Genomic DNA, 25,371 nt, shown 5'->3' with positions numbered 1-25,371 from the left:
ACAGGAATACAGTACCATGGAGGAAGGCAGGCTCTGCTATTGTACCGACTCTCCATCTGAGACTATCTGCTTGTGTAGCCCAGATTTCTTGGCACCTCATTTTCCTGATCTACCGTGGTTCAATGGTTGTTGTGGGAATGAAGTAAGTCAATATTGTTAAGAGCCTGGGTTAACATTGGCTCAGCTACTCACCTGGCCTAACAATGCCAATTGCTATTATTACTATAATGCTGATAACATTTTATATGTAAAATGTGTTCCTCTTTCAACCTGTCAAAACCAAAAAATACTAGTTTCTTTTTTTTTTTTTTTTTTTAAAGATTTATTTATTTTATGAATGTGAGTACACAGTTGCTGTGATCAGATACACCAGAAGAGGGCATCAGACCCCATTACGGATGGTTGTGAGCCACCATGTGGTTGCTGGGAATTGAACTCAGGACCTCTGGAAGAGCAGTCAGTGCTCTTAACCGCTGAGCCATCTCTCCAGCCCAAAATACTAGTTTCTTTAGAGGTTACCAGCGGATAATCTTTCTCTGCATGTCCAAATTTGGATTGAAATCTGAAAATCTTTCAAATTTTCAATTTCATGGTGAATGTGGAAATATGGCATAAGTTTTCAAAAGTTGAATCATATGCTAAATTATACATAATACATTCTTCACTGACAACTAAATATTGAGTATATAATATAAAAGTAATAAGCAATATTTAAAATCAAATGAGGTCATTTGGGGCTTCTAATTTTTGAGACAGGGCCTCATTATATAGGCTTTTCCCTTAGCCTTCCAAGTACTCAGATTACAGGCATATGCCACCACACCCACTTACAAGTGTATTTTTATAGAGCTTTTATCTTTATAGCATTCAATCTTCAATCTGGTATGTCTCTTGTGGGGCCAAAGTAGCAGACAGTACGTGAGGGTTGGGATACTAAGAAAGAAATCCTGGGAGTGAGAAATCCTAACAAATCAGTGCTTAAGCAGTGTAGAAAGGGAGCGAGTGGGCAAATGTTAAAGTCTGAAGAGTGTTACATGTCAAGTCCAAGTGTTTCAAGGTGCAAAGACTGTAGGGAAACACATTCAGATTTATAGTCCTTTTTCTTTTTCCATGTTCTATGTATGTGTGGTGTATATGCAGGTTTGTGGTTTGCATGTGTATGTACATACATGTAGAGGTCTAAGACTCCAACATTGCTTAGGCAAATCCAGAACTCAGCAAGGCAGTTAGTCTTGGTAGCCAGCTTACTCTGGGAGCTCTCTACCTTCTGAGGCTGGAAAGACAGGCAGGCGACATGCCCAGCAGGCATATGAACTCTAGTTCTCACACTTTCAGAGCAAGCATTCCAACCACTAAGCCACCTCCCTAACTCCAAAATCCGTATTCTTATTTTTAGGTACAATAAAAGTCATGACAAAATGATTGAGAAGATATTTGCAGGACATGTGAAGTCTTTCTTCCAATTCTGAATACTGGAGTGTAGTGTAGGAGGTAGAAAAACACATCTCACTCAGCCACTTCCAAAACTTTTAACTCAGATTTTACAACCTGCAGATCTGTTTCTGCTTTCACAGTTTGTAAAAATCCCAACTAAAGAAAGGGAGAAAAGTAAAGTTTTTAAAAAATTTCTTTTGCAATAGCGTCTCCAGGCTGGTCTGGAATTTGCTATGTAGATCAAGCTGGCCTTGAATTCACAGATCCCTCTGCTTCTCCCTCTGCTCCTAAGTGCTGGATTAAAGGAATGTTCGGAGACAGAGGTCTGGCTGTTACCCAGGCTGGGGATACAAGTGTATGCCAGCACATCTCACTGAAAATCGTCACTCCAGAAAATAATCTATACAGAAAATTTGTAGTTGTCTAGTTCAATCTATTTTAATTTTAGTCAACAAGACAATAGTCAAAAGCCACCATTTAAAAAATATTCCATGGGTAACAAATACAACTAATATGTAGCTAACAGTTGTATTTTGTGAGAGTTACTAAGATTTAGTCTTTACTTAACAGAACTTTCACCTGCTCTTCTACCAGGTTACCACGGAGTGGCTGTTTCTAACAACAGAGGGTGTTTTCTCCACTTCTACATTCTTCCGTTTCTGAAACCCCCTTAGACCTCTATTTGCATCCTACTTAACATCTCCAATCTGCTATCTGAGCCGCACATGGCAGTCCACATTCACCTAATCCATAAGCTGATTTGAGGAGCAAGGAGATTTAGAGCAATTATTTAATGAAAATATTTATGTGAACTTAATATTTAAATCAAGAAATAAATGTAGTATACAAATCTGATTAAGAAAATGCAATGAAGAGTTAAAGTCTGTAACAGTCCTATAAAATAATTTATATTTTTTTCTTTATTTAAGAGCCTCGAGAAGATGGAGGAGATGTACAGTGTCAGCAAATTGAACAGAGGTGTCTGGCAATGTGGGATGGGGAACTGTAGGTGAAGTCCCAGACACCAGGAAAGTAGGAGCCTCCCAGGACCCCACAGGGATGACATTAGCTGAAATACCCCACAACGGGGAGGTAGAACCTGTCAAGACCATATCCAGAGGTTAGGCATACTTCCCCCGAGTTGAGAGATGGGGCCACCCACCCATCTCCAAAATATTAATCCAGAATTGTTGTCTAAAGAAACACAAGGACAAAGAGTGGAACAGGGACTGAAGGAAAGGCCATCCAGAGACTGCCCCACCTGAGGATCCATCCCACATGCAGACACCAAACTCAGACACTATTGCTAATGCCAAGAAGTGCATGCTGACAGGAGCCTGATACAGCTGTCTCCTAAGAGCTCTGCGAGATCCTGACCAATACAGATGAGGATGCTCACAGCCAACCATCGGACTGAGCACAGGGACCCCAACGAAGAAGTTAGGGGAAGGACTGAAGGAGCCTTATCTGGCATCAATGGGAGGGGAGGCCCTTGGTCCTGTGCTTGATGCCCCAGTGTAGAGGAATGCTAGGGCGGTGAGGCAGGAGTGGGTGGGTGGGTGAGCACCCTAGTAGAAGCAGGGTAAGGGGGATAGGGATAGGATAAGCGGTTTGCAGAGGGGAAACCGGGAAAGGGGATAGCATTTGAAATGTAAATAAATAAAATATCCAATTTAGAAAGAAAGGAAGAGTGAGTGAGAGAGAGAGAGAGAGAGAGAGAGAGAGCGAGCGAGCGAGCGTGCTTCACTGTAGAGACAAGTCTGGTTTCAAACTCATTATCCTCCTGCCTGAGCCTGGGATTATAGGCTTGAACCACTATACCTAGACAAAAAAAATATGTTTAATAATCCTCCTATCAAACTCAGTGGGCCAAGCACATTAGGACTTAGCAAAATGATGCAATGGGGAGCACCAGTAACTAGGCACCACGTCCAGTACAGATTATGTGGTCCATGGCAAGTACTAGCCTGGAGGGGGTATCCCACAAAAAGAGGAGATGAAACGGATAGAGCTTTGATAACCAGTCTCTACCTACTTCCTCCCCCACCTCTTCTTTACCACATGCCTTGGGATTTCCCTCAAATTTTGTTTCTCATAAGAGCTTAACTCTCTCCTGATATCTTCAAATTATTTCTATTCTTGATGATTTTTCTCATTCCTCCCTTAAGAATCATTTGGGTCCCCTACTGGGATGCCTACCTTCAATGCCCTCCAGGCAATTTAATATTCTTCCAACATCAGTTATGCAAACCTTTTCCTTTTTCTAAATGAACCACTACTCACAATGTAAGAATAGGTATTCATATTTGTAAGTGTGATGTCAGACATGTATCTACGAATTACCTATCCCATACAGTTCTTGTAGCCACCCTGTAAAGTAGGCATTGGTTTTATTAATGAGGAGAGAAGCTAAACAACTTGCAGAAAGTCACCCAAGTACTAATTATTACAAATTGTCACTATTACTAATTAGGAGTAATTAGTAGGTCTAGGATTCATAGGCAGATCCCTGACTCTAAAGCCATTTTATTGCCTTTGGTAAAATTTACACCTTTGGAACATTAGGAGGAAAGTCCCACAGTTGGCCTGAAGTTTGGTGACTTGTAGGGCTGAGAGAGACCATGCCTAGTCACTGAACTGTTTGTTTAGCAGCTTAGGACCCTGAGATACAAATGATCTGACACATTCTGTGTCTCAGGGTGCTTAACCTCAGCCTGGTGTGGGGACAGAGGGTAATGCAGGCGTGGTAGTGCTGTTTCCACAGGCATGCTGCCGAGACAACAGTGCAGGGGAAGAAAGGAAGATGTTCCAGAAATCGGAGGTTTGCTTTCCTTCTGAAACTCCAGCAGGGTCTACTACAGACTTTCTAATATCTCATGCAGCAATAACGACTATACTTATTTTACTTATGTACAATTTATGAAAATGTACCCCAACAGCAATTTATGCTTATGTAACCCAACAGCATGTACAATATATTCACATTAATGATAATAAAATACATTTAAAATTATTCTATGTAAAAATTAGTTTGGATTAGCCCTATTTTTTTTTTTTTTTTGGTTTTTCGAGACAGGGTTTCTCTGTATAGCCCTGGCTGTCCTGGAACTCAGTCTGTAGACAAGGCTAGCCTTGAACTCAGAAATTCGCCTGCCTCTGCCTCCTAGCCCTATTTTCATATTTCTACTTTATCTCAAATTATTTTATAGTTCAAATAAGTTTATTAATAACATGTACTATATATTTTTCTTGCTACACAGATGCAGAAGGAAAAAGAAAGGTTGGAGGTGCTACATAAGTCATCAGGATTTGAAATAATAAAATAATAAACAAGGAAGTATCTTCACTAGTACTATTCACTGTACAAGATATTAGGCTTCAGTGAGTTTCTTTCTTTCTTTCCTTCCTTCCTTCTTTCCCTCTTTCTTTCTTTTCTTTTTCTCTTTCTTTCTCTTTTGTTCTCTTTCTTTCTTTCTTTCTTTCTTTCTTTCTTTCTTTCTTTCTTTCTTTCTTTCAACTTAGAAGAGCAAGGGGCTAAAACTCACTACATTTCAAGCAAATGTGCCCAGGAAGGGAGAGAAATAAACTTTCAATAACACGTAAAGAAGAAAGGATGCCCTTTCCTTCTACTGTAACTTTACGGTAGAGACAACTAAGATAAGACGCTCACAGGAGTTGCTCCCTTGTCACGTAGCTTATTCAAGTGCATACTCTCTGCAATGTTATAGAAAACACCAAACTAAAGACTCTTAGAAAATTCCAGTTAGCTTATTTCTGTTGTTTCTTCTTTTTTCACAGCAATTTTATGGAAAAATATATTAAGCCTAATAATATTGTATTATTAATAAAGCTGAGTTCCATCAAAACTTTTATGGCTTTCTTTTTTTTTTTTTTTAGATTCAAATTCAGTATGGAGAAATTTATTAACTAAATTTTACAAGTGCAGAAAAGATAAAAAATTAATAGCAACAGACAATTTTAACTTTTATGGCTTTCTAGGCAGCTGTTAATGGATCAAATGATTTTATTACTCTGCTCTAGCCCCTCCTACCAAAAAACCAAATTTCTCAAAACAATGAGACTAGTAAAGATGAAATAATCAAAGGCAGAGGAAAAAATAGCACAAAGAAATGAGAGATGAGACACGTCGTTTCCATTTTGTGAAATTATTCAAGACAGCAGACTAAACACTAAAGGAACTGAAAGCATCAGCAAATGAGAAGTGTAACTTCAAATACACCCAGGCCTGAGAGACTGTCTCTACTAGCTCTTCTACCTGAAGCCATAGAAAAGCAGGTTCAAGTTCAAGGCAACGAAGACTAACTTTCAGAGTTCACTGATAGTCAGCAAAGCAAAAACTATGTAGAGGACAAAATATTCACATAAACTATCTTCTCTACTGTCTCCTGACAAATTCTCTCACTCCAAGGATGAGAACAAATAAGTGGAACACATTTCTCTATAGCAACATTTTCCTCCATCTCAAGTTAAAGGTCCCTAGAACTGTATCAACACTTTTCTCCATCTCAAGTTAAAAGTCTCTAGCACTTAAGATACTACTACAGCTGCTTGTCACAAGGAAGAACTACGGAGGAATTGTACATTTTCCTTAACTTTGTCCACATACAGATGTTGATGATGATTTACGAATTTTAAGAGTCAAAATGTAACTATACTTAATACCACAGTATTAACTAAGACTTTAATTGCATGTTTAAAAATCCCAAACCACAATCCCCCAGGAAAGTATAACTGTCAACATTCTGAGGCCACAAGAGAGATAAGCACATTCATTAAATAATTTTATTAAGCTCAATGCTATGCTGATCACCACAATGACCAACCAATGTACTTTTTTTTTAAGTTATTAGAACATTTGTTACTGATTTATTGTGTACCGGGTAAATTGAGGCACAGAGGGTTCTGAATAAATGCAGGTCCACAAGTAAAAAAGTCCACAGAACAAAACTACCGAACCATACTCCCTTTGTATATATTATATAAACTGCTAAGATTAAAAGGACACTTATCTGTTTGGTTCGAAGCTTTTTCTAGATAGCATCTAAGCCATCGGAGCGAAAATTGAATTCTGAACTCTGCATAAATGACTTTTACTTTCTTTGTGCTTTAAACCTCTTTTCATACATTGCTACCGATTCAATTTCACCTGTTGGTAATGGACACAGAAAACTCTTTGTGGGGGAAAAACAAACCGCTTGGTGGAAAAAAAAAAAAGGCACGTTATCAGATATACGGGGAGTGAAACAACTGAAAAAAACAAGCCTTTTCTCCATCGGTATCTGTAAGCAACAGTTGGAAGACTGATGGCCAAGTTACCACTTCCCTCACGAAAACTAGTCTGTGGGTCCCCAAAGCTACAAGTGCAGGACTTACCTGGTTCTTGGGGATCCTGAATCCGGGCTTTTACTTCTGCTGGGCTGGGGTCATGAGAGAGGGGGCCAGCTGCCCCCTCCTCTGGATCTTCCACCTTGGTCACGGTGAAGTGCGGCATTGTTCTTACAGACCCTAGCTCTCCGCGTTTAAATTTCCTTCCTGTGTGTCCCTGCCTCCCTCCACACTCAGAGCACAGCCTAGGGAGACAGTGGCTGGGAATCGGGAAGTACTGAGCCCACGTGACCACAGCCCCAAGGGAGTGGGACGCTTGAAGACACGCCTTCCGCTGTGTTTATCATTCTCTTAAAAGGCTTAAGCACTCCACCCCTGGCTTATTGTTATTAACCTGTGGATCCCCAACTGTCTGGGCTGTTTCTCCAGGCGGCACAAAGCTGAAGCCCGGGCGGGCGTAGATCGTCAAGAGCTGTCCACCCTGTCTCCTCCCACTTGTTTCCTTTACTTAATTTACTACCACCTCTCGGGGCTCCATCACGTCAACCTCTTACTCACAGTATCTGTCCATTTACTTCATACGAGAACGATTAGGGGGCAGTTTATTTCACAAACTACCTTCTTTAATGAAGACTGGCACTATGTCAACTCAGAAACTAAAAGGTAGGCTGTCGGGTTTCCGTTGTTGCTTAAGGTCAAAGCATATGGAAAAACCTTGCCAAGAGTCTGAAAAGTGAAAGGCTTTTCTCCTCCTTTAGGAGAAACATCTATTTAGCCAATATTTAATGACACATAAGCATTTTATAAACAATAAAGTTTAGATTGCCAGATGCATGCAAGGACATAAAAGAAGAGAAACCAATTTTATCAAAAGCACAAGTTTAAAAGAGAAAACTGTATTTAAAGTTTTAAAATGGTGTGTAAAGAAAGCATCAACCCAACTGTTTTAAAGAAAAAGAACCTAGAGATAGCCTTACGGTGTCTGTAGTCCCATAAGCACACATAAGTAACATACTTTACTCCACAGTAACATTGAATAGCTATATCAAGTGCTCAGCAGATTACATAAGCAGGGAGATAAGTAAATTAAACCTTATGTTACTTTCCATGTTGATGTTGTCATAGCAAGACTCTGTCACTAGAAATGTCTTCTACCAGACAAGTAAGACTGAGCAAAATGTACTGACTAAAGACTAAAAGCACATGGCCATCGTTCATTCAAAGCACACCACTTCTAAAGAGGACCCATCCAGTAGTCAGTCCTCCTTTGTACTCTGTATTACACTAGAAACTCTACATCAGTCTCATTAATTCACTGCACAAATATTTACATACAAAAGATGCCTAAAGTCATGGTGAATGGTAAGGCAAACTTTAAAATACCTAAAGCCTTATAGTAGGCAACATAGACTATATTTAAAAGAAAGTTCACAAGTACTTAACGTTTACTTCATGTGTTCCTAATAGTCATGGTTTGCATTCACACAACTGCGGAGCTTTTAAAATACTGATGCTTGGGCTCCCTCTCAGACATTACTATTTAACTGCTTTGGCAATAGAGCCTGGACCATAAGACTTTTAAAAGTCCCTTCACACTGTTTTAATGTACAACCAAGATTTAAATATAAGACTGCTTAAGTCTTAAATATAAGACTGAGGTTAAATTTATCACTGGAGAAGTCTGTGTATGTCTTTTTTTTTTTTAAGAATATTTTCGCCGGGCGGTGGTGGCGCACGCCTTTAATCCCAGCACTTGGGAGGCAGAGGAAGGTGGATTTCTGAGTTCGAGGCCAGCCTAGTCTACAGAGTGAGTCCAGGACAGCCAGGGCTACACAGAGAAACTCTGTCTCGAAAAAAACAAAAAACAAAAAGAAGAAGAATATTTTCATCTCTCCCCCCCATCCCGCATGTGTGTCTTTTGAGACAGGACCTCCGCCTGCCTCTGTTTCTCTAGTGCTGGAAATCAAGGTATGCACCACCTGACCTGGCTTATTTAATATCTATTTCTTTGAAATAAATTGTCATTTGTTTTTGTGTTTTGTCCATATTTATAACTCAGCTACTCCACTGATTTATTTGAAGGAACTTAAAAGTACCAACCTGTCAAAGGTTTCACTCTTACATTCAGAGTTCAACATTCATTAATACTTTTGGTACCAGTACATTTTCTACATGAACCCTGTCTTTCACATTCATCTTAAGAAGAACAGAACTGTGGCTAGTGTTCTGCAGTTGGTGGACAGAAACACTGTTTACAAGCACGTATATAACTTCTGTGTGTATAAGTCTAGATCCAAAGGCTGGAGAGACCACATAGCAATTAAGAGAACACTCTTAGGAATTTTAGGCATTCTTGAGGACTCAAGTTCGAATCCCAGCATCTACACCAGGCAGCTTACAACTGTCTTTAACTCTAGTCCCAAGGATTCTGATGCCTCTGTTCTCATTTACACGTACCTGCATGCATGCGAATGCATATGGACATAAACACACCCACTCAAAAATAAATCTTTTAAAAAAAGGACTAAATCTAAATGTTATCCTCTCACCTTCCTCCTCTCTAATAGTCCACCAAACTAAACAAGTAAGAATGTGACAAAGTCCTGTTAATAAACTCTATGATAGGAGTAATTTATTTACCAACTCAGTGCTCTGTACCACAGTGGTCAGCAGTTTTACAGTTCTCTCCTAGGATGAACTGTAGATAGAAGTGCAGGCCATAGAACACTGAAGGTGAAGTAATGTTAAAATATGAATGATGTGGACAAAGAGTAATTACATAAAGGTGAGATGTCATAAACAGATACTTAAAATGCAATGCACTGTCACAATAAAGTACTAATACAGTCCCACTGAGACAGCTAAAATTAGTAAGACCAAATGTGGCATGAAAGGAATGAAAGGACTCTCAAACATTGTGGCTGGGGCTGTTAATGGGGATAACTATGGAAAATAGCCTAGACTTGCCCTAGCACTCAACAACTTCACTCTCAAGCATTTACTCCTAACAGTCAAACTGTGCTCCACGAAATGTTCATATTCCTCAAGTTTCTAAAGTGGAAATACCTTAGATATTCATTCCTAAGAAAAATATAGAGTCAAAGTATATTTACTATTCAAAAAATTAAAAATGAACAATAGATAAGCACAACATGAATGTGTCTGGAGTGCTTTAAGGTTTTAAAACAGACACTAGTCTATGGCATGGAAAGTCAGGTGAAATCCATCTAGGTGTTTAACAAGAAATAATAGATAAAGAAAACATGGGTTTAAAAAAAAAAAAACGAGAGCAACCAGAAATCATCACATTAAGCAAAATAAGCTGTGCTCAGAATGACAACTATTATACTACAGCTTGTACATGGACGGCGGGACTACTGATGAAGAGTCAGGGTGCCAGTGAGGGGGAAGGAAAGGGGCCAATGAGGAGGCCAGGATCAAATATACGTGAGTGAGAATGTTAGAATATAACCTATTGTTGTTATATTCATGCTAATGGCCTTTCTAATTAGTACAATGGTTGCCTCTGAGAAGGTGGAGTAGAGATTAACTGGGCTCTAATGTGGTAAAACTTCCTGAGATGACGACAATAGAGGTCTTGCTAGGGCTTAGGAGTATGCTTTTGTCAATTTCAGTAATTCACTTGGAATCTCCCTTTGCATTTCACTGTATACGAAGTTAACGTCAAAAGAAAAAGAGGCTTCAAGAAATTCTAAGCTTTAAATAATAATACACATTCAAGTTTGTAGGAAAGTGAACTGGTATCTCAATTTACCTTGAAATACAGGACTTTGGATATAACTACACAAAGATTTCTTTTTTTTCATATTTATTTATTTATTTTATGTGTATGAGTACACTGTAGCTGTCTTCAGACACACCAGAAGAGGGCATAGGATCTCATTACAAATGGTTGTGAGCCACCTTGTGGCTGCTAGGAATTGAACTCAGAACCTCTGGAAGAACAGTCAGTGCTCTTAACCACTGAGCCATCTCTCCAGCCCCACACAAAGATTTCTTAAACTCAGTAATAAAAAGACAAGACTTATGATTAAAACAAACAACTGACAAAGGACAACAAACAAATGGCTAAGAAACATTTGAAAAAGTACTCCCTATCAGAGATTATCATGAAAAAAATGGAGAGTACATATAAATACCTTGGGGAAAGTTCTGGGAACTTTCTATAAGTCTAAAACATACTTTCACCATATGACCCAGCAAACCCTCTTGGTATTTTTAACAAAGAGTACTAAAAGATGTAGTTCCCCCACCCCCACCCCCCAAAAAAAATCAAGTATGTATATAGCAGCTTTTTTCACAATGATCCAAGTGGCCCAAATAGGGAACAGGCCAGTATCTATAAATCAATAGGATAAACACTTCAGTAGATTTAGACAGAGGACTGTTACTCAACAGGGAATAGGAGAAATTGGGTAAATTCACACCACAGCATTAGAGATTATGCACTATAGACAACACAAATGAAACACATATCAGTGTTGTTGGGTGAAGCATTTTGCAAATGAAACACATATCAGTGTTGTTGGGTGAAGCATTTTGATTCCTACAACTTTAAAATGCTTAAAAATAGATAAATGAAGGGGAAAGGTATAGTAACCTACAGAATAAAAATTATGAGTGGGCACTGCATTAGTCCTTCAAGTTTGCTGTATGTTTGAACATTTTCCTAATGAAACCGTAGGAAACGTTCCAATGGAAGATGACTCTCAGCATTCCTGTGGGGCTACCCTCCTTTTCACACACAGGTTCAAGAGCTGCATAAATGTTTTGCTTGTGCTTCATTTTAGAGCTGTGGATGTTGAGAGGGTTGTTGTGCAGGTTTGAAATATTTACACTGTCACGTTTTTAAAATGTGCAGCATTTAAAATTAATAAGATACCCAGGCCAGGCCATCGGTCTTTATGCAATGGAGCATCTTTAATGTCTCCTTCAACAGTGTAGACATATTTTCTTTGCTAATTAGTTTCAGTAAAAACCGTTTATTTGTAACTATCTTCAAATTGTCAGAACTGTCATCCTTCAAAAGAACGAGGCTATCTGAGATAATTATTTTTAAATTATAACTTACTGTGCCACCCCATGCAATTATGTATTTTTAGGTTGAACTTACAATTCATTATAACCAGTGTTTTGTCTGATTCAAGCCGTTTATTTAAAAAAAAATTAAAGCCGGGCGGTGGTGGCGCACGTCTTTAATCCCAGCACTTGGGAGGCAGAGGCAGGTGGATTTCTGAGTTTGAGGCCAGCCTGGTCTACAGAGTGAGTTCCAGAAGAGCCAGGGCTATACAGAGAAACCCTGTCTCAAAAAACCAAAAAAACTAAAAATAAATAAAAATAAAGATGAGTTAAACACAGTGAAGAGACTAGAACAAGGACAAGTTAGTACAAAATTATTTTCACAAAAATTATCAAATCATAAGATGTTTTAATTATTCTCTCCAATGGCAAAAATACTCAAATTTTGGTCAAATCATATGCATTTTTATCTTGGTTTTTGGAAACTGACAGTTATATATGAATATAATAGAGCCATATGATCTTTAGCTTTGTTTGGTTGGTTGGTTTTTGTTTTTTTGTTTTGTTTTGTTTTTGAGACAGGGTCCCACTATGTAGTTCTGACTATTCTGAACTTACTCTGTAGACCAGACTAGCCTCAAACTCACAGAGATGCCTCTGCCTCCCACATGATGGGATTAAAGGTGGTGTCACCACACCCAGCCTAGAGGCATATGATCTGATTGCTGAATGGTTTTGTTGTCATTTTTGTTTTTTTGTCTTCATTTTGAGACTGGGTCTTGATAGTAGCCTAAGCTGGTCTGGATCTTATGATCCTCCTGCCTCAGCCTCCTTATAGTGAGAGAAATAAGGGGCATCATGCCTACCTTGAAATAGTTTTAAGTTTCTTCTAGCACCTATTTGAAAGTTGGGTCCATGACATAAGAAAACTATTAGTAAGTAGAAAGCAAAACCCCCGATATTTAACTGTTCTATGTATCTTAAAACATGAACTATGACATGTGCCATTTTGTGCACTCTTGAGAACATCCCACAGATATGTTAAACATTTTGTAGTATATTTAAATTTAAATAGAACACACTTTTTTTTTTTTTTGAGACAGGGTTTCTCTGTGTAGCCCTGGCTGTCTTGGAACTCACTCTGTAGACCAGGCTGGCCTCGAACTCAGAAATCAACCTGTCTCTGCCTCCCAAGTGCTGGGATTAAAGGCGTGCGCCACCTCTGCCCAGACAGAACCCACTTTAAAATTAAATATAAAATTAAATTTGATCAAAGGTTCAGGCATATTATCTTTAAAAACTGGACACAGAAGCAGGAGAGATGGCTCAGCTGTTCATTGGCTGTTCTTCCAGAGAACCTGGATTTTTGATTCCTAACACCAACAAGGAATCTCACAACCATCTGTAATTCCAGTCCAAGGGAATCCATTGCCCTCTTCTGACCTCCATGGGCATCAGGTACACACATGGACACAGGCATACATACAGGCAAAATAGCAATACATACACAATAAAAATAAAAACATTTTTAAAACAGAACATAGATACAACAGACTAGATACCATGAGCCCACACTGTGCAGTCTTCATCTGCATATACATGTTCACAGAATTCTCTCATTAACTTATACACATATGACCACATACCACACAGGATAAGAGTTTATGAAAGTATAGTGCTCACTGAGAATCCTCAGTGAAGTGCAATGAATTCTGGCCTTGAAACAGATTCAAATCACATGAACTTCTCCTAAACTCCTGCAGTTTTTAGACAGCGTTTAAAGTACTTTCTCTGCTGTTAGGAGCTAAATAAATACCTGAGGTGGACCCTTCAAATCAAGTCCAATAGATGACTATACACGACAGTATTCATTTTATTTCCAACGGCATTTTAAACAAATAGTAAAGGCAGCAGCAAGTACTTGAAGAGTTCCAACATATGATTGTTTTCACAATAGTTATGGTAGGCTTTCTGATTCTGGTTTTTGAAACAGGGTCTGGAGCTCACTACATATATCAGGCTGGTCTAGCCTCACAAAGATCTATCTGCTGCTGCCTCCCTAGTGCGGGAATTTAAGGCCTGCACAACCACATCTGGCTTTAAGTAGATATTTTTACTAAATCATGGTAACCATTAGCCAGCACTCAAGTAAGTTAAAAATTATACTTTCATTTATGTGGACACTTTTATAAATGTATAGAACATATTTTGATAATATTGCTTCCTTACCCTCTTTTGTTCTTCTCACTCCCACCGAATTCTTTCTTTCCAGTAAATCCCCTTTCTAGATTCATGTATTTTTTTAAGTGACCCACTCAAGTTAATTAGTGTTGCTTGCATGAGCATGGTATGGGTTAGTCAGGGCACAGGCTACCTACCAGTGTTTACACCACTGAAGAAAAATGCCCCCTCATTCACTTCTCCAGCAGCTGTTAGCTACCAATAACTCCTCAGTTAGGCGCAAGCCCTCATGAGTTCCTCCATCTATCATTTATTTAAAATGTCTGAACTGAAGAATTTATAAAGTATAAAACTTATCTTGTAAAGAAACCTATGTTACATTTTTGAACAAAGATCTTTTGTGTGTGTGTGTGTGTGTGTGTGTTGGAGCGTGTTCATATGTGTATGTATAAGTCAGAAAATGAAATAAAGTGTTCTCTCTTTTATGTCTTTCTGCCTTATTCTCTTGAGACAAAGTCTTTCATAGAAGTTGAAGTTCACTGAATCTGGAAAAGCAGACTGGCCAGTGAGCCCAAGATCTACCAGTTGCCATCTCCCGATGCTGGGATTACAGACACATACAGACATACTAGGCCTTAATGTGGGAGCTGGGATTTGAACTCAGATCCCCATGCTTATACAGTAAGCACTCTCATACAAACTCATTTTCCCAGCCCTAGAGCAGTGATTCTTAGATAAAAACAGTTGCATGAAAGAAAAACCTATTCCAGACTCCTACTTAGAACCAATGGTAGAGAAACTACTCAATCCCTCCATTGAGTGTAGTGTCATTTGGAGGGTCAGGCACAAGTATAAAAGATGATTAACTGCTGTTTTAGAATAGTGTTTTGCAAACTATTTCTGGTGAAGTCTTTTTTTCTATTTAATGAGACTTGGTCTCATATGGCTCAGCCTGGCCCAGCCTCAAACTCATCATGCAATGGAGACTGGCTTTAAAGCCCTGATCATCCTGCCTCCACCTTCTCAGGAGTGTGCAACCATGCCAAGCACAATTTTTTAAATATTCAATTCATTACATGTTAATAATCTTATGAATAACAAGGTGAATTAATGAAATAAATGAAATAAAGATATACCAAATAAATCCCAAGTTTTTAAATCATGAAACTCAGCAGATATAGTATTACTCTATTAAGCTACTATGCAACTTCTAAAATTTCATTTCAACCTTACTTCCTCAGATAGGCAATATGACCCAACACTGTCTGCATACTACACTCGGAATGGGTGTTTTACAGAATGTTGTAAACACCTCCCAGAAAATAATGAGCAGTTCACTACTTAAATTTAGAGTGGCTGCTATTGGTGGAGTCTGCTAAGTATACTCTCATTTTCCAGTAAAAGATCTACCTACACCTTCCCTATTTATCATATTCAGCAAACCCTTTTATCTATTTGCTATGGAGAGACTGAATAATAGGTTAAAATATCAAACTAATGGGCCAGGAAGATGGCTCAATGGTTAAGAGCACTTATTCTAGCAGAACTGAATTCAACTCCAGCATCCACATGGTAGCACACAACCTTCTATACCTCCAGTTCCAGAGGATCCAGTGCTTCTCCTGACCTCTCAAGGCTCTAGGTATGCATGTAGTGCTCACACATACATGTAGGCGAAACACTCATACACATAAAATTAAGTATCTAAAACAATTTTCAATTTAAATGACTTAAAATTCTAAGTTTTATCTCACGTAGCATACAAGTACAGAAAGGGTGAGTGAATTACTGTTGTGAAGACCAGGTAACAAGGATAGCAAGGACATACTATTTAAAAGCTATGAAAACAGATTTCTATAAAATGATTGTAGTGGTTAATATTTAATAAATTTTAGGGCTGAAAGTCTTATAGATAAAAGATGAGACATTCCTTCCTGGTAGATTCATACTGTTGTAGAGAACAAAAGGCAGAGTCCTCTGGTTGAGGCCTCAAGACTCTCAAAGAATCATGCATTTACTCTATACTATTACAGTGTCCAGTAGGTACCAGAAATGGGTAAGAAACAATGCAAGACACTGTCTCCAGCCCTGCAAGAGAGTTCAGTCTTGTTAGTCAATGAACTGTACAACCGTGAGTACAATACACAAGCAAGCAAGAACCAGGAGAACATAACACCCCACTGCTCTGCTCAGACCGGTCACTTCTTCAGGAGCCCAAAGCTGTGAGTGTTCACTGGAGGGATGTAATAGGACGTGATGGCTAACTCAGTCATTTTTGGCAGCAAGGTCCAAACATTAAATGAGGTATTACTAAATGCCTCTGGAAACTAAGTGTCTGGCTCTTAAAGTTGTCTCTTAAGAGTTTAATCCATGAGGTTGGAGAAATGGCTCAGTAGTTAAGAGCACTAGCTGCTCTTCTAGTGGTCCTGAGTTCAATTCCTAGCAACCTCATGGTGGCTCAAAACCATCTATAATGTGATCTGATGTCGTCTTCTGGTATGCGAGTGCACATACATACATAAAATAGAAAAATCTTAGAAAAACAAGAGAGTTTAGTCTGTGTTGTAACTTCCTGTACAGGACTGCTGTTCCCTTGGTCTAATGTCACTGAACTTAGGTGTAAGTTGGATCCAAGAATCACCAACCAATGAGGCAGCATTGGTGGCTAAGAATACAAACATCTCAGTTCCTCACTGCAGTTCAATATCCCATCTACACATTTCATTTTTCTGTTATTAAGTGATTGGCAGGTTAACAATGCATGTCTACTGATGAAAAGTCTACAGAATATAAACATAACACTATGGGATGTATTGTCAAAACTATAAACATAGTCTTAAAAAACATAAGGAAAACTAAGTCTCAAAGAAAATGTCTTTGTTAACAAAATAATTGATTAATCAAGCAATAGTTTCTCTGTGGTGCCAACTGTTGACCCCAGGGCCTTGCATATGCTATGTTAGTAGTCTATCACTGAGTGGCTTCCCCAGTTCAGGACCATCCTTGTTCATTTAATTTCTACTTTAAAAAAAAAATGATTTTATGAATCACTGCTTCGTTTCTTCCCCCCTCCAAAAGTCCATTTCCGAAGAGATTTCCTGAGCCAGATATGGTGGGGGTGAACGCCTAGTATCCAGGAACTCAGGTTGAAGGGGGAAGATCCACATTCAAGGCCAATTGGGCTAAACAGCAGCAAGACTGCCTCAAAAAAACAAAACAAAAACAAAAAAAACAAAAACAAAAAAAACATTAAAAGATAAATAAAGAAGCCAGGCAGGCCGGGCGGTAAAAAAAAACAAAAAAAAACATTAAAAGATAAATAAAGAAGCCAGGCAGGCCGGGCGGTAGAGGCAGGTGGATTTCTGAGTTTTGAGGCCAGCCTGGTCTACAAAGTGAGTTCCAGGACAGCCAGGACTACACAGAGAAACCCTGTCTCGAAACAAACAAACAAACAAACAAACAAAAAACAAAAACCAAAAAACCAACAACAAAAAAAAAAGAAGAAGAAGAAGAAGCCAGGCAGGCCGGGCAGCGGTTACTTTCAGCACTCCAAAGGCAGGGGCAGGCAGGACTCTGCCTGGTCTACAGAGCTAGTTCTAGGCCAGTTAAAGCTATACAAAAAAACCCCTGTCAGGAGGAGGAGGAGGAGGAGAAGTAATAAAAATAAAGAATCAAGAAAAGGCCGGGTGGTGGTAGCGCGCCTTTGATCCCAGCACTTGGGAGGCAGAGGCAGGCGGATTTCTGAGTTCAAGGCCAGCCTGGTCTACAAAGTGAGTTCCAGGACAGCCAGGGCTGCACAGAGAAACCCTGTCTTGAAAAACAAAAAAAAAAAAAAAAAAGAATAAAGAAAAAAGATACAAAACTTCACTAAGACTTGGCTCAAAACATGAATATTTACTAACTTTACTGCTAGACTAATGTAGAGTGTGCAGTGACTCAGCAGTACTACACTGCACTAGACTAATGTAAAGTGTGCAGTGACTCAGCAGTACTACACTGCACTAGATATGAGCACACATACATTTTCTTAGGCTGAATTTCCTTTAAGAAACACGGACGCTAGCAATCTAGAGAACATGTAATTGTATTGCCTTCTGTTTGTAGCTTTCCTCCAAATGTCAGGCAAAATAATGTCCCAGGGTATTTCTTTCATGAATCTGCTATATTACTATATAATTACAATTTAATAAACATTCTGGCAGGTTATGTAAGACATAAACACTACTCCTGGCCTCAATCACTACTTTTCAATGATTACCACGAATCTGGCCAGTCTACTTATCTGATGCCTCAGATTTTTTTATTAGATAAGAAAAAATTTATCTTAGCACAGGAAAAAAACAAAACAAAACAAACAAAAATCCATGGTGAAAAAAATTCAAATCTTGCTTTTATTTTTTCAGGAAAGGAAAAAACATTATTTATACAGAAGAACATGAATCCTAGCTCCTGCCTGTGCTTAGTCCCTTAAGTGAAATAGAGCACACTGCTAACCTAGGAAAGAAATCAATCATAAGTCCTTTGTATGTATCTTAGGATGTAACTAGCCACTTTTCATATTTTCAATAATGAAAATAAACATTATTTATATGTTTAAGGTAATAATGCAAATAACCTCAAAGCAAAACAAATTGCAACTATAATCAGTTTCTCTTCTGGCAGCAGGTGCACATACAGATAGAGCACTCACATACATAAAATAAATAAATCTAGGGAAAAAAAGAGTTTAGGGCTGGAGAGATGGCTCAGCAGTTAAGAGCACTGACTGCTCTTCCAGAGGACCTGAATTACCAGCAACCACATGGTGACTCACAACCATCTGCAATAGAATCTGATGCCCTCTTTTGGTGTGTCTGAAGACAGCGACAGTGTACTCACATACATAAAATAAATACATACATAAATATTTTTTTAAAAAGTTTAATCTGTGTTGTAACTTCCTGTACAGACAACTGTAGTCACTCCTTAGGTGAAAAAGTACATGTGTATGCCCAGGTTTTTATTTAATAGTGTTTTCTTTTTTCTTTAACCAACATTATGTAAAATGAAGAGCTTTTCATCAAAGTGAAGGCAAACCTAACTGGTAAGCTGGAAGAAACTTAAGTGCCATTTAGCCAAAAATCTTAAATGTACTAAATGATTATGAAAGCAAACAGATAAATGCTATCAACTGCCTTTTGTGTATAGACTTCTCAAGGTCACTTTGAAACATACCAAGGTTTATTAAATTCACCAATAAACAGCAAAGCAAAAGCTGCCACTGATTAATTAGGTGAGGAACCTAGAGGCTGGAATGAGGCTAGTTCCTGACTAAAGAGAGATCTTAAATACAAAGAACTAAAATTAGGAGTAAAAAGTAAACATAAGGGGTCGCTGAGGTGACAAAGGTCACAGGCATTTGTTTCAAAGCCCAGCTACCTGGATTCAGTCTCTAGGACTTACATGCTGGAAGAGAACCACCTCTTCAAACTTTTCTTAAACCTCTGCATGTGCCTTATGGTGCACACTTATACCCACAAAAATAAAATATCAAAAGAAAAACTAAACTAAATATAAAAATCAAAACAACAAAAAAACCATATACCTGCCACTTATGACTTAATATTGCTTTTTTTCTAGTTCTGAGCTTTTTAATTTTAAAAACTACACATTTTTAAAAAACTATTTTTAATTGTATTTACATGTTGGTAGGACTGTGTGTGCAGGTGAATGAACAGCAGTGCCCTTGGAGGAGTCATCGGTCCCCTGAAGCTGGAGATACAGGCTCCTGCGAGATGCCTGGCGTGAGTGCTGAGACTCATACTCCATTGAGGCCTTCTCCAAGAAGAGTGTGCGGAGCCACTTCTCCAGCCCTAAATACTGCACATTTCAAAACTTCCATCTTATCAGTTACTCTATGGAAAAAATTTTCGATATTTCAAATTTTCTATAGTTCTCAGATTTATTACATATTTGGGGGGTGTGTATTTGCGCACATGCGCATTAATTCATGTACATATGCTGGTGGAAGACAGATAATAAATAACCTTTTAGGAACTGGTTTTCTCTTTCCATCGTGTGGGTCCTAAGACTGAACTCAGGTCATCAGGTTTGGCGGCATGTGTCTTTAGCCACAAACCATCTTATCAGTCCATGAGAGTATTTATTCTGACTTGGATTATGAACCTTGTAAATTAAGGTTCATTACTGACTTAGAAGGAGCTTAAAAATTGGAATAACAGCTATCCAGCCCAGCCAGCCTATCCTAATTAATGAGCACCAAATATCAGTGAGAGACCCTATCTCAAAAGTAAGATGGGTAGCTGCAGAGATGATACCTAAGATTCTGGCTTACAAATGCACGCTCACGTTTGTGAATGCACATGCATACACACACGCATGCACGCACACATGCGTGCACACACTTGTGCATGCATCTCACTTCAAAAATAAAATATGCACTTAGGTAATAGAGGTAGAAGATTAATGAATTTGAGACAAAGTGAACCTATAAGAGTTACACAGAGACCAACCTTTAGTACAACAACAAAATTTAAATATATGTCTGGAGACTTCTCAGTGGCAGAACATGGCAGGCCATTGTTAGCAAGGCAACAGACCCTGGGTTCAGTCTCTTAACAACACACACATGTTCACACACACATATACAGACATTCAAGGGCAGCAGGAATAAAATGTTCTGAAAACAAGAAATGTTAAAACAGGACAAAGGTATACCTTAGAAGTAAGAAAATATTCTTTACTAACCAACCATTGAACTACTGCTCAGGCAAAATGTCTCATGTATGTACTACATATGTATGTTATGTGGTTTTGCCTTCATATGTAATTAAGGTGGTGGTGGTGGTGACAAACACCATTAATAACAACACCTGAGAGGCAGAGGCAGTCCAATCTCCAAGTTTGAGGACATCTTGGTCTACAGAGTGATTTCAAGGGCAGTCAGATCTACCAGACTTTGATTTGTTTTTGCGGCAGTGTCTCACTATGCTGTCTAGGCTGGAGGACTGTTTGTAGGTATAACTGATTCCTATATTCTGTTATCTTGAGTACTGGGACTACAGATACACACTATCTACCCAGTTCCCATTATCTCACAAGTGTCTTTTTATAGTCCTTCTGGCCACTGTAGGAGCTAAACCAAACCTACACACTGCATTTAATTGACATGGCTCTTTTTAATCTATAGATCACTCTACTTCTAACCTGTGCCATTCATATTTTGAAGAATGTAACTCATTAAATACAATTTCCCATATTCTGAATTTGGCTGATTGCTTTTGTGATAGAGTAATATTAGTATACTATCAGGTTTTAAAATGAGCCATACTAAGTGTAATTTTTCTTTTGTCAATGTATCAATTATGGTCCACACATCTCACTTCTATGACTTGATCTTGGAATTCTACTAGCTTTAGAGACCAAAGTATCATAGCCAGGTGGTGGTGGCGCACGCCTTTAATCCCAGCACTTGGGAGGCAGAGACAGGTGGAGCCTGGTCTACAGAGTGAGTTCCAGAACAGCCCGGGCTATAAAGAGAAACCCTGTCTCAAAAAAAAAAAAAAAAAAAAAAAAAAAAAAAAAAAAAAAAAAAGTAATGCTTGGTGAGGCTGAGAATGGAGTTACAACCTTTTAATATTAGCACTCAGGAGGCAGAGGCAGACAGCTCTGTGAATTCAAGTCCAACATGGCCTTTGTAGCAAGTTCTAGTCCAGCTAGGACTGCATAGTGGGACTTTGTAGTAAAAAACAAACAAAAAAGTGCTTCGCATTTTAAAACCACTGCCCTATGAAAAGGGCTTGGGATTGGATGAGACCTACTTATACAAAATCACAGAACTGGGAGAGGAACTGGGTAGGGTAACTTCCACAAGAAATGCAGCTGAGCAGTGGTGGCACACACCTTTAATCCCAGCACTTGGGAGGCAGAGGGAGGTGGATTTCTGAGTTCAAGGCCAGCCTGGTCTACAGAGTGAGTTCCAGGACAGCCAGGGCTACACAGAGAAACCCTGTTTCGAAAACAAAACAAAACAAAGAAAAAATGATGTAATGATTCCAAATGTAGGTAAGTATTGTATAACATCCTCTAATATTTTCTTAAAAAGCTAGATGTATCCTAAACACTTGGTGCACGTTGGATCACCTTTCAAATGACATTAAAAGTATTTTTCATGTATGTAGCATTAGTCATTCTTCCATTTGAGCTGTAGTCAGCACTGTTTTCATAGCAGAACCAGCTGGAGAGGTTTTTGTTTTTTAATATTAATCTAAATAAATCAGAATGTCTAAAAATGGCACTAGGACAGAAACATTTAAAACAATTCTCTGGTTATACATCACACACACACACACACACAAAATCTGCTTCTCTTCTCTGCTTCAGTAGTTGCCTTTCATCTATCTCCTTTATCATATTCATACATACACACACACACACACACACACACACACACACACACACACAAACACACATATGCATGCAGGCACAGCTGGCCTTGAACTCACAGATCACCTGCCTCTGCCTCCCAAGTGCTGAGATTAACGGAGTGTGCCATCACCTTTGGTCCTTCACCATATCCTTTAAAATTCTGTTGAATTTCTTTTTGGATATGTCTGGAAGTTCTTTGACTCACTACTGAGCACAAAATAGATGTGATATCATACATTATTCTAAGTCCAAAAACTGTTCCCCTGTCCTCTAGAACTTTATAGTCTGGTTTGGAAAGATAATATGTAAATAAACACAACAAAGTGATGTAGACATTGTAGTCATAGTCTTGAGTAGGGACATAGGATGTAAGACCTGATCAAGCTGACTGGATTATAGAACTGAATGAAAAGGTATCAGTACTCCTTGAAGGGACTTATGTACATTGTAGTTTTTAACTGGCATTTTTTAACAATTCAAATGTAGTGTGATGAATTAAAGATTAAAACTATAATTTGGAAGTAATTTGGTGCCTGCCTAGCATGCAAGAGGCCTTGAGTTCCATCCACAACATCACATAAAACTGGGTGTGGTTGAGAAGGCCTTCAATCCCAACACTTGGGAGGTAGAGGCAGGTTCAAGCTCATCCTTGACCACATAGAAAATTCAACGTCAGCCTTAGCTACTTGAGATCCTGTCATAGAAAGATAGATAGATAGATAGATAGATAGATAGATAGATAGATAGATATGGTAGAAAAGAAAGTTAGGATCTTTTATTTCATATTTTAATTTTAACACAGTGTATATAATCCAGTGTAAGGTTTATTAAGCAATGGAAAGCAATTAGACCAGGTATTAACACATACTACTGCTATAAAAGAAATATGACTAGCTAAAGATTAGTAAATTCTGGAACTGTAAGCTTTACCAAGTCTACCTTTCTCAAGACATAGAAAACAAACAAATTTGAGGAACTAAAACTATTTTGGCTTCCGGAACACTTAAGGTCAGGAGGAACAGTATTTCCTGAGACCGGAAATGGTAAGTCAGTCTTGCTTTAACAAGTCAGTGGCTAAGGCCATAGTTTCAAACTTGTGTAGAAATTTTAAACGTCTTTAAGATTCTTAAGGAAAAACTTAAAAAAAAATAAAGGTTATGCTGGTCAGAATGTAGCATAAAACTTAAGAAGCAGTTCTCAAACTTTTTAATTGAGTCTGAAGAAAAGTAACTTTTCTCTTTGCACCACCTCTGCCCACTAAATCAAATGAAAATTTCCAATACAAGTTAGTCTGGTCAGTTCAAGGTCAATTCTGGAAAGTGGTCAATAGGTGGTTTCTATATGTCCTGACTACAGAAACCCAATTAACAATATACAAAATAGTTATCTATAGCTCAGAAAGGAAATGATGTAAGAATCAGGCACTAAAAACCCCTCTTGCAAGTTCCATTCGTTCAAGAGAATAACATCTCCTTGAGTGAATTCAGTTACTTTAAATATTCTATAAAAACATAAATTTCAAAAAATAATTTTATGATGCCCAACAAAGTCTTTGAAAGAAGCCACTAAGACACAAGTAACTACTCCTTGCAACCTGCCTTAAACGCTGATTTAGGAGTCAAAACCCCAAAGCTCTCTAGAAAGCACATATCCAGCCCAATAAAATTTTAGTTTAGGATTTTTTTGTTTTGTAAGCGATTTAATTTTTTGTTATTTATCTTTAACCACAGTCACTTTAGTTATAAGACAAAAATGAGGAGGATCAAAATATACATTTCCTTGTCCTCTTGCCAGCTACCTTCCCACGCCAAAAAGGCTACTGCAGTGACCTACTAACTGTCGCTATTATCCCCACACTCGTTAGCAAAGGGGCCTTAATTCCAGGTGATTACTATAAAATGGAATAGGGTAGTTACCCAGCATGGTCAACCCAGGGGTTGGAACATGCTGTTCTCCGAGTCTCTACTTACCCTCGGTAACATCCTGGGGGTTAGAAGTCCGGTCACTGGGAGGATCTAGGGCAACAGTTGCCAGAGAAGTGGTGGCCCCAGACAGTTCACTCATAGGCTCACTTCGGCTTGTTTCTGGCACACTTTCTCGGGAGCTAAATCTTACTCGAGAACTAGATCGAGAACTGAGGTCCGGGCTGGTGTCTGACAAACCTGGAATGTCATCAATCTTCGTTGGTGTCACCATGAACCGAACTGAAGACATCTTGGTGGTGGCTTCTGGAGGATGCATTTTTTTTTCCTTTCCTTTTTGACAAAGAAAAAAGGAAAAGCTCACAAAACCTCTTTTCCTCCTACACTAGCTACTTTTGATTGCAAAAACAGAAGAAAAAAAAAAGAACTCAATTACCTTGATTTACATTCCACAAAAGGCCAATTAAAAACCCTTCTACTTAGAATTCAAGCGAATTGTTTTATAAAGTGCCCCACCAGTAACTGAAAAATATTTTTTTTTGAGAAACAAAATGAGAACAAAACGATGCTAATGCTGTGTAACTTGGTTCCTTCAGAATCCTAGCTATCTCCCCTGGTCCAGGGCTGAGGGCTCCGAGCCATGATCTCACAGCAGCTGGTGATGCCTCCCTCGGCTCAACCCCCAGGGTCCGGATGAGGTAGTTAGTCCTTTATCTGCCGAGTGTCCCACGGTTCTAGCTGAGGACAGAGCATGCAGGCCCACCCTTATCAGGCGTATAGAGCGTGGATCAGATTGCGCAAACGTGTGCACCAGCCACCTGTTGTGTATCAGGTGAATACCCCACAGGTCTGGCTGGGAGGAGGTGTGTGCTGAGCCACCCGATGTTTTTGAGGTCGATAATCCACGTGGGTCTGGTGGGAGAGATGCGCATGCATAACGGGAAAATACCCCCACACTACAGGATGGAGAAAGAGGAGAGCAACGAGAGGATGCCGAGGCAGAGCGGATTCCTGCCTCCCA

The 25,371-nt window shown here is 38.8% G+C and overlaps 1 protein-coding gene across 4 annotated transcripts in view; it reads right to left on the bottom strand.

The window, feature by feature from the left end:
• The window catches only part of LOC114616628 (solute carrier family 12 member 6), an 88,453-nt gene extending 63,082 nt beyond the window's left edge, over positions 1-25,371 (bottom strand). For 2 of the 4 annotated variants that reach the window (XM_028762055.1, XM_028762057.1), the window contains exon 1: positions 24,399-25,371. In XM_028762055.1, coding sequence (XP_028617888.1) covers positions 24,399-24,669 — 271 coding nt within the window. In that variant the 5' untranslated portion in view covers positions 24,670-25,371. Of the gene's footprint in view, positions 1-6,828; positions 7,041-24,398 lie in introns of those variants that run through there. The other 2 variants (XM_028762056.1, XM_028762059.1) reach the window with 2 other exon arrangements.

This window comes from Grammomys surdaster, unplaced genomic scaffold, assembly GCF_004785775.1.
Source record: "Grammomys surdaster isolate TR1022 unplaced genomic scaffold, NIH_TR_1.0 332765, whole genome shotgun sequence".
Lineage (NCBI taxonomy): Eukaryota > Metazoa > Chordata > Mammalia > Rodentia > Muridae > Grammomys > Grammomys surdaster.
Note: the sequence above shows the minus strand (reverse complement) of the source record. Positions and strands in the feature narration are given on the sequence as shown.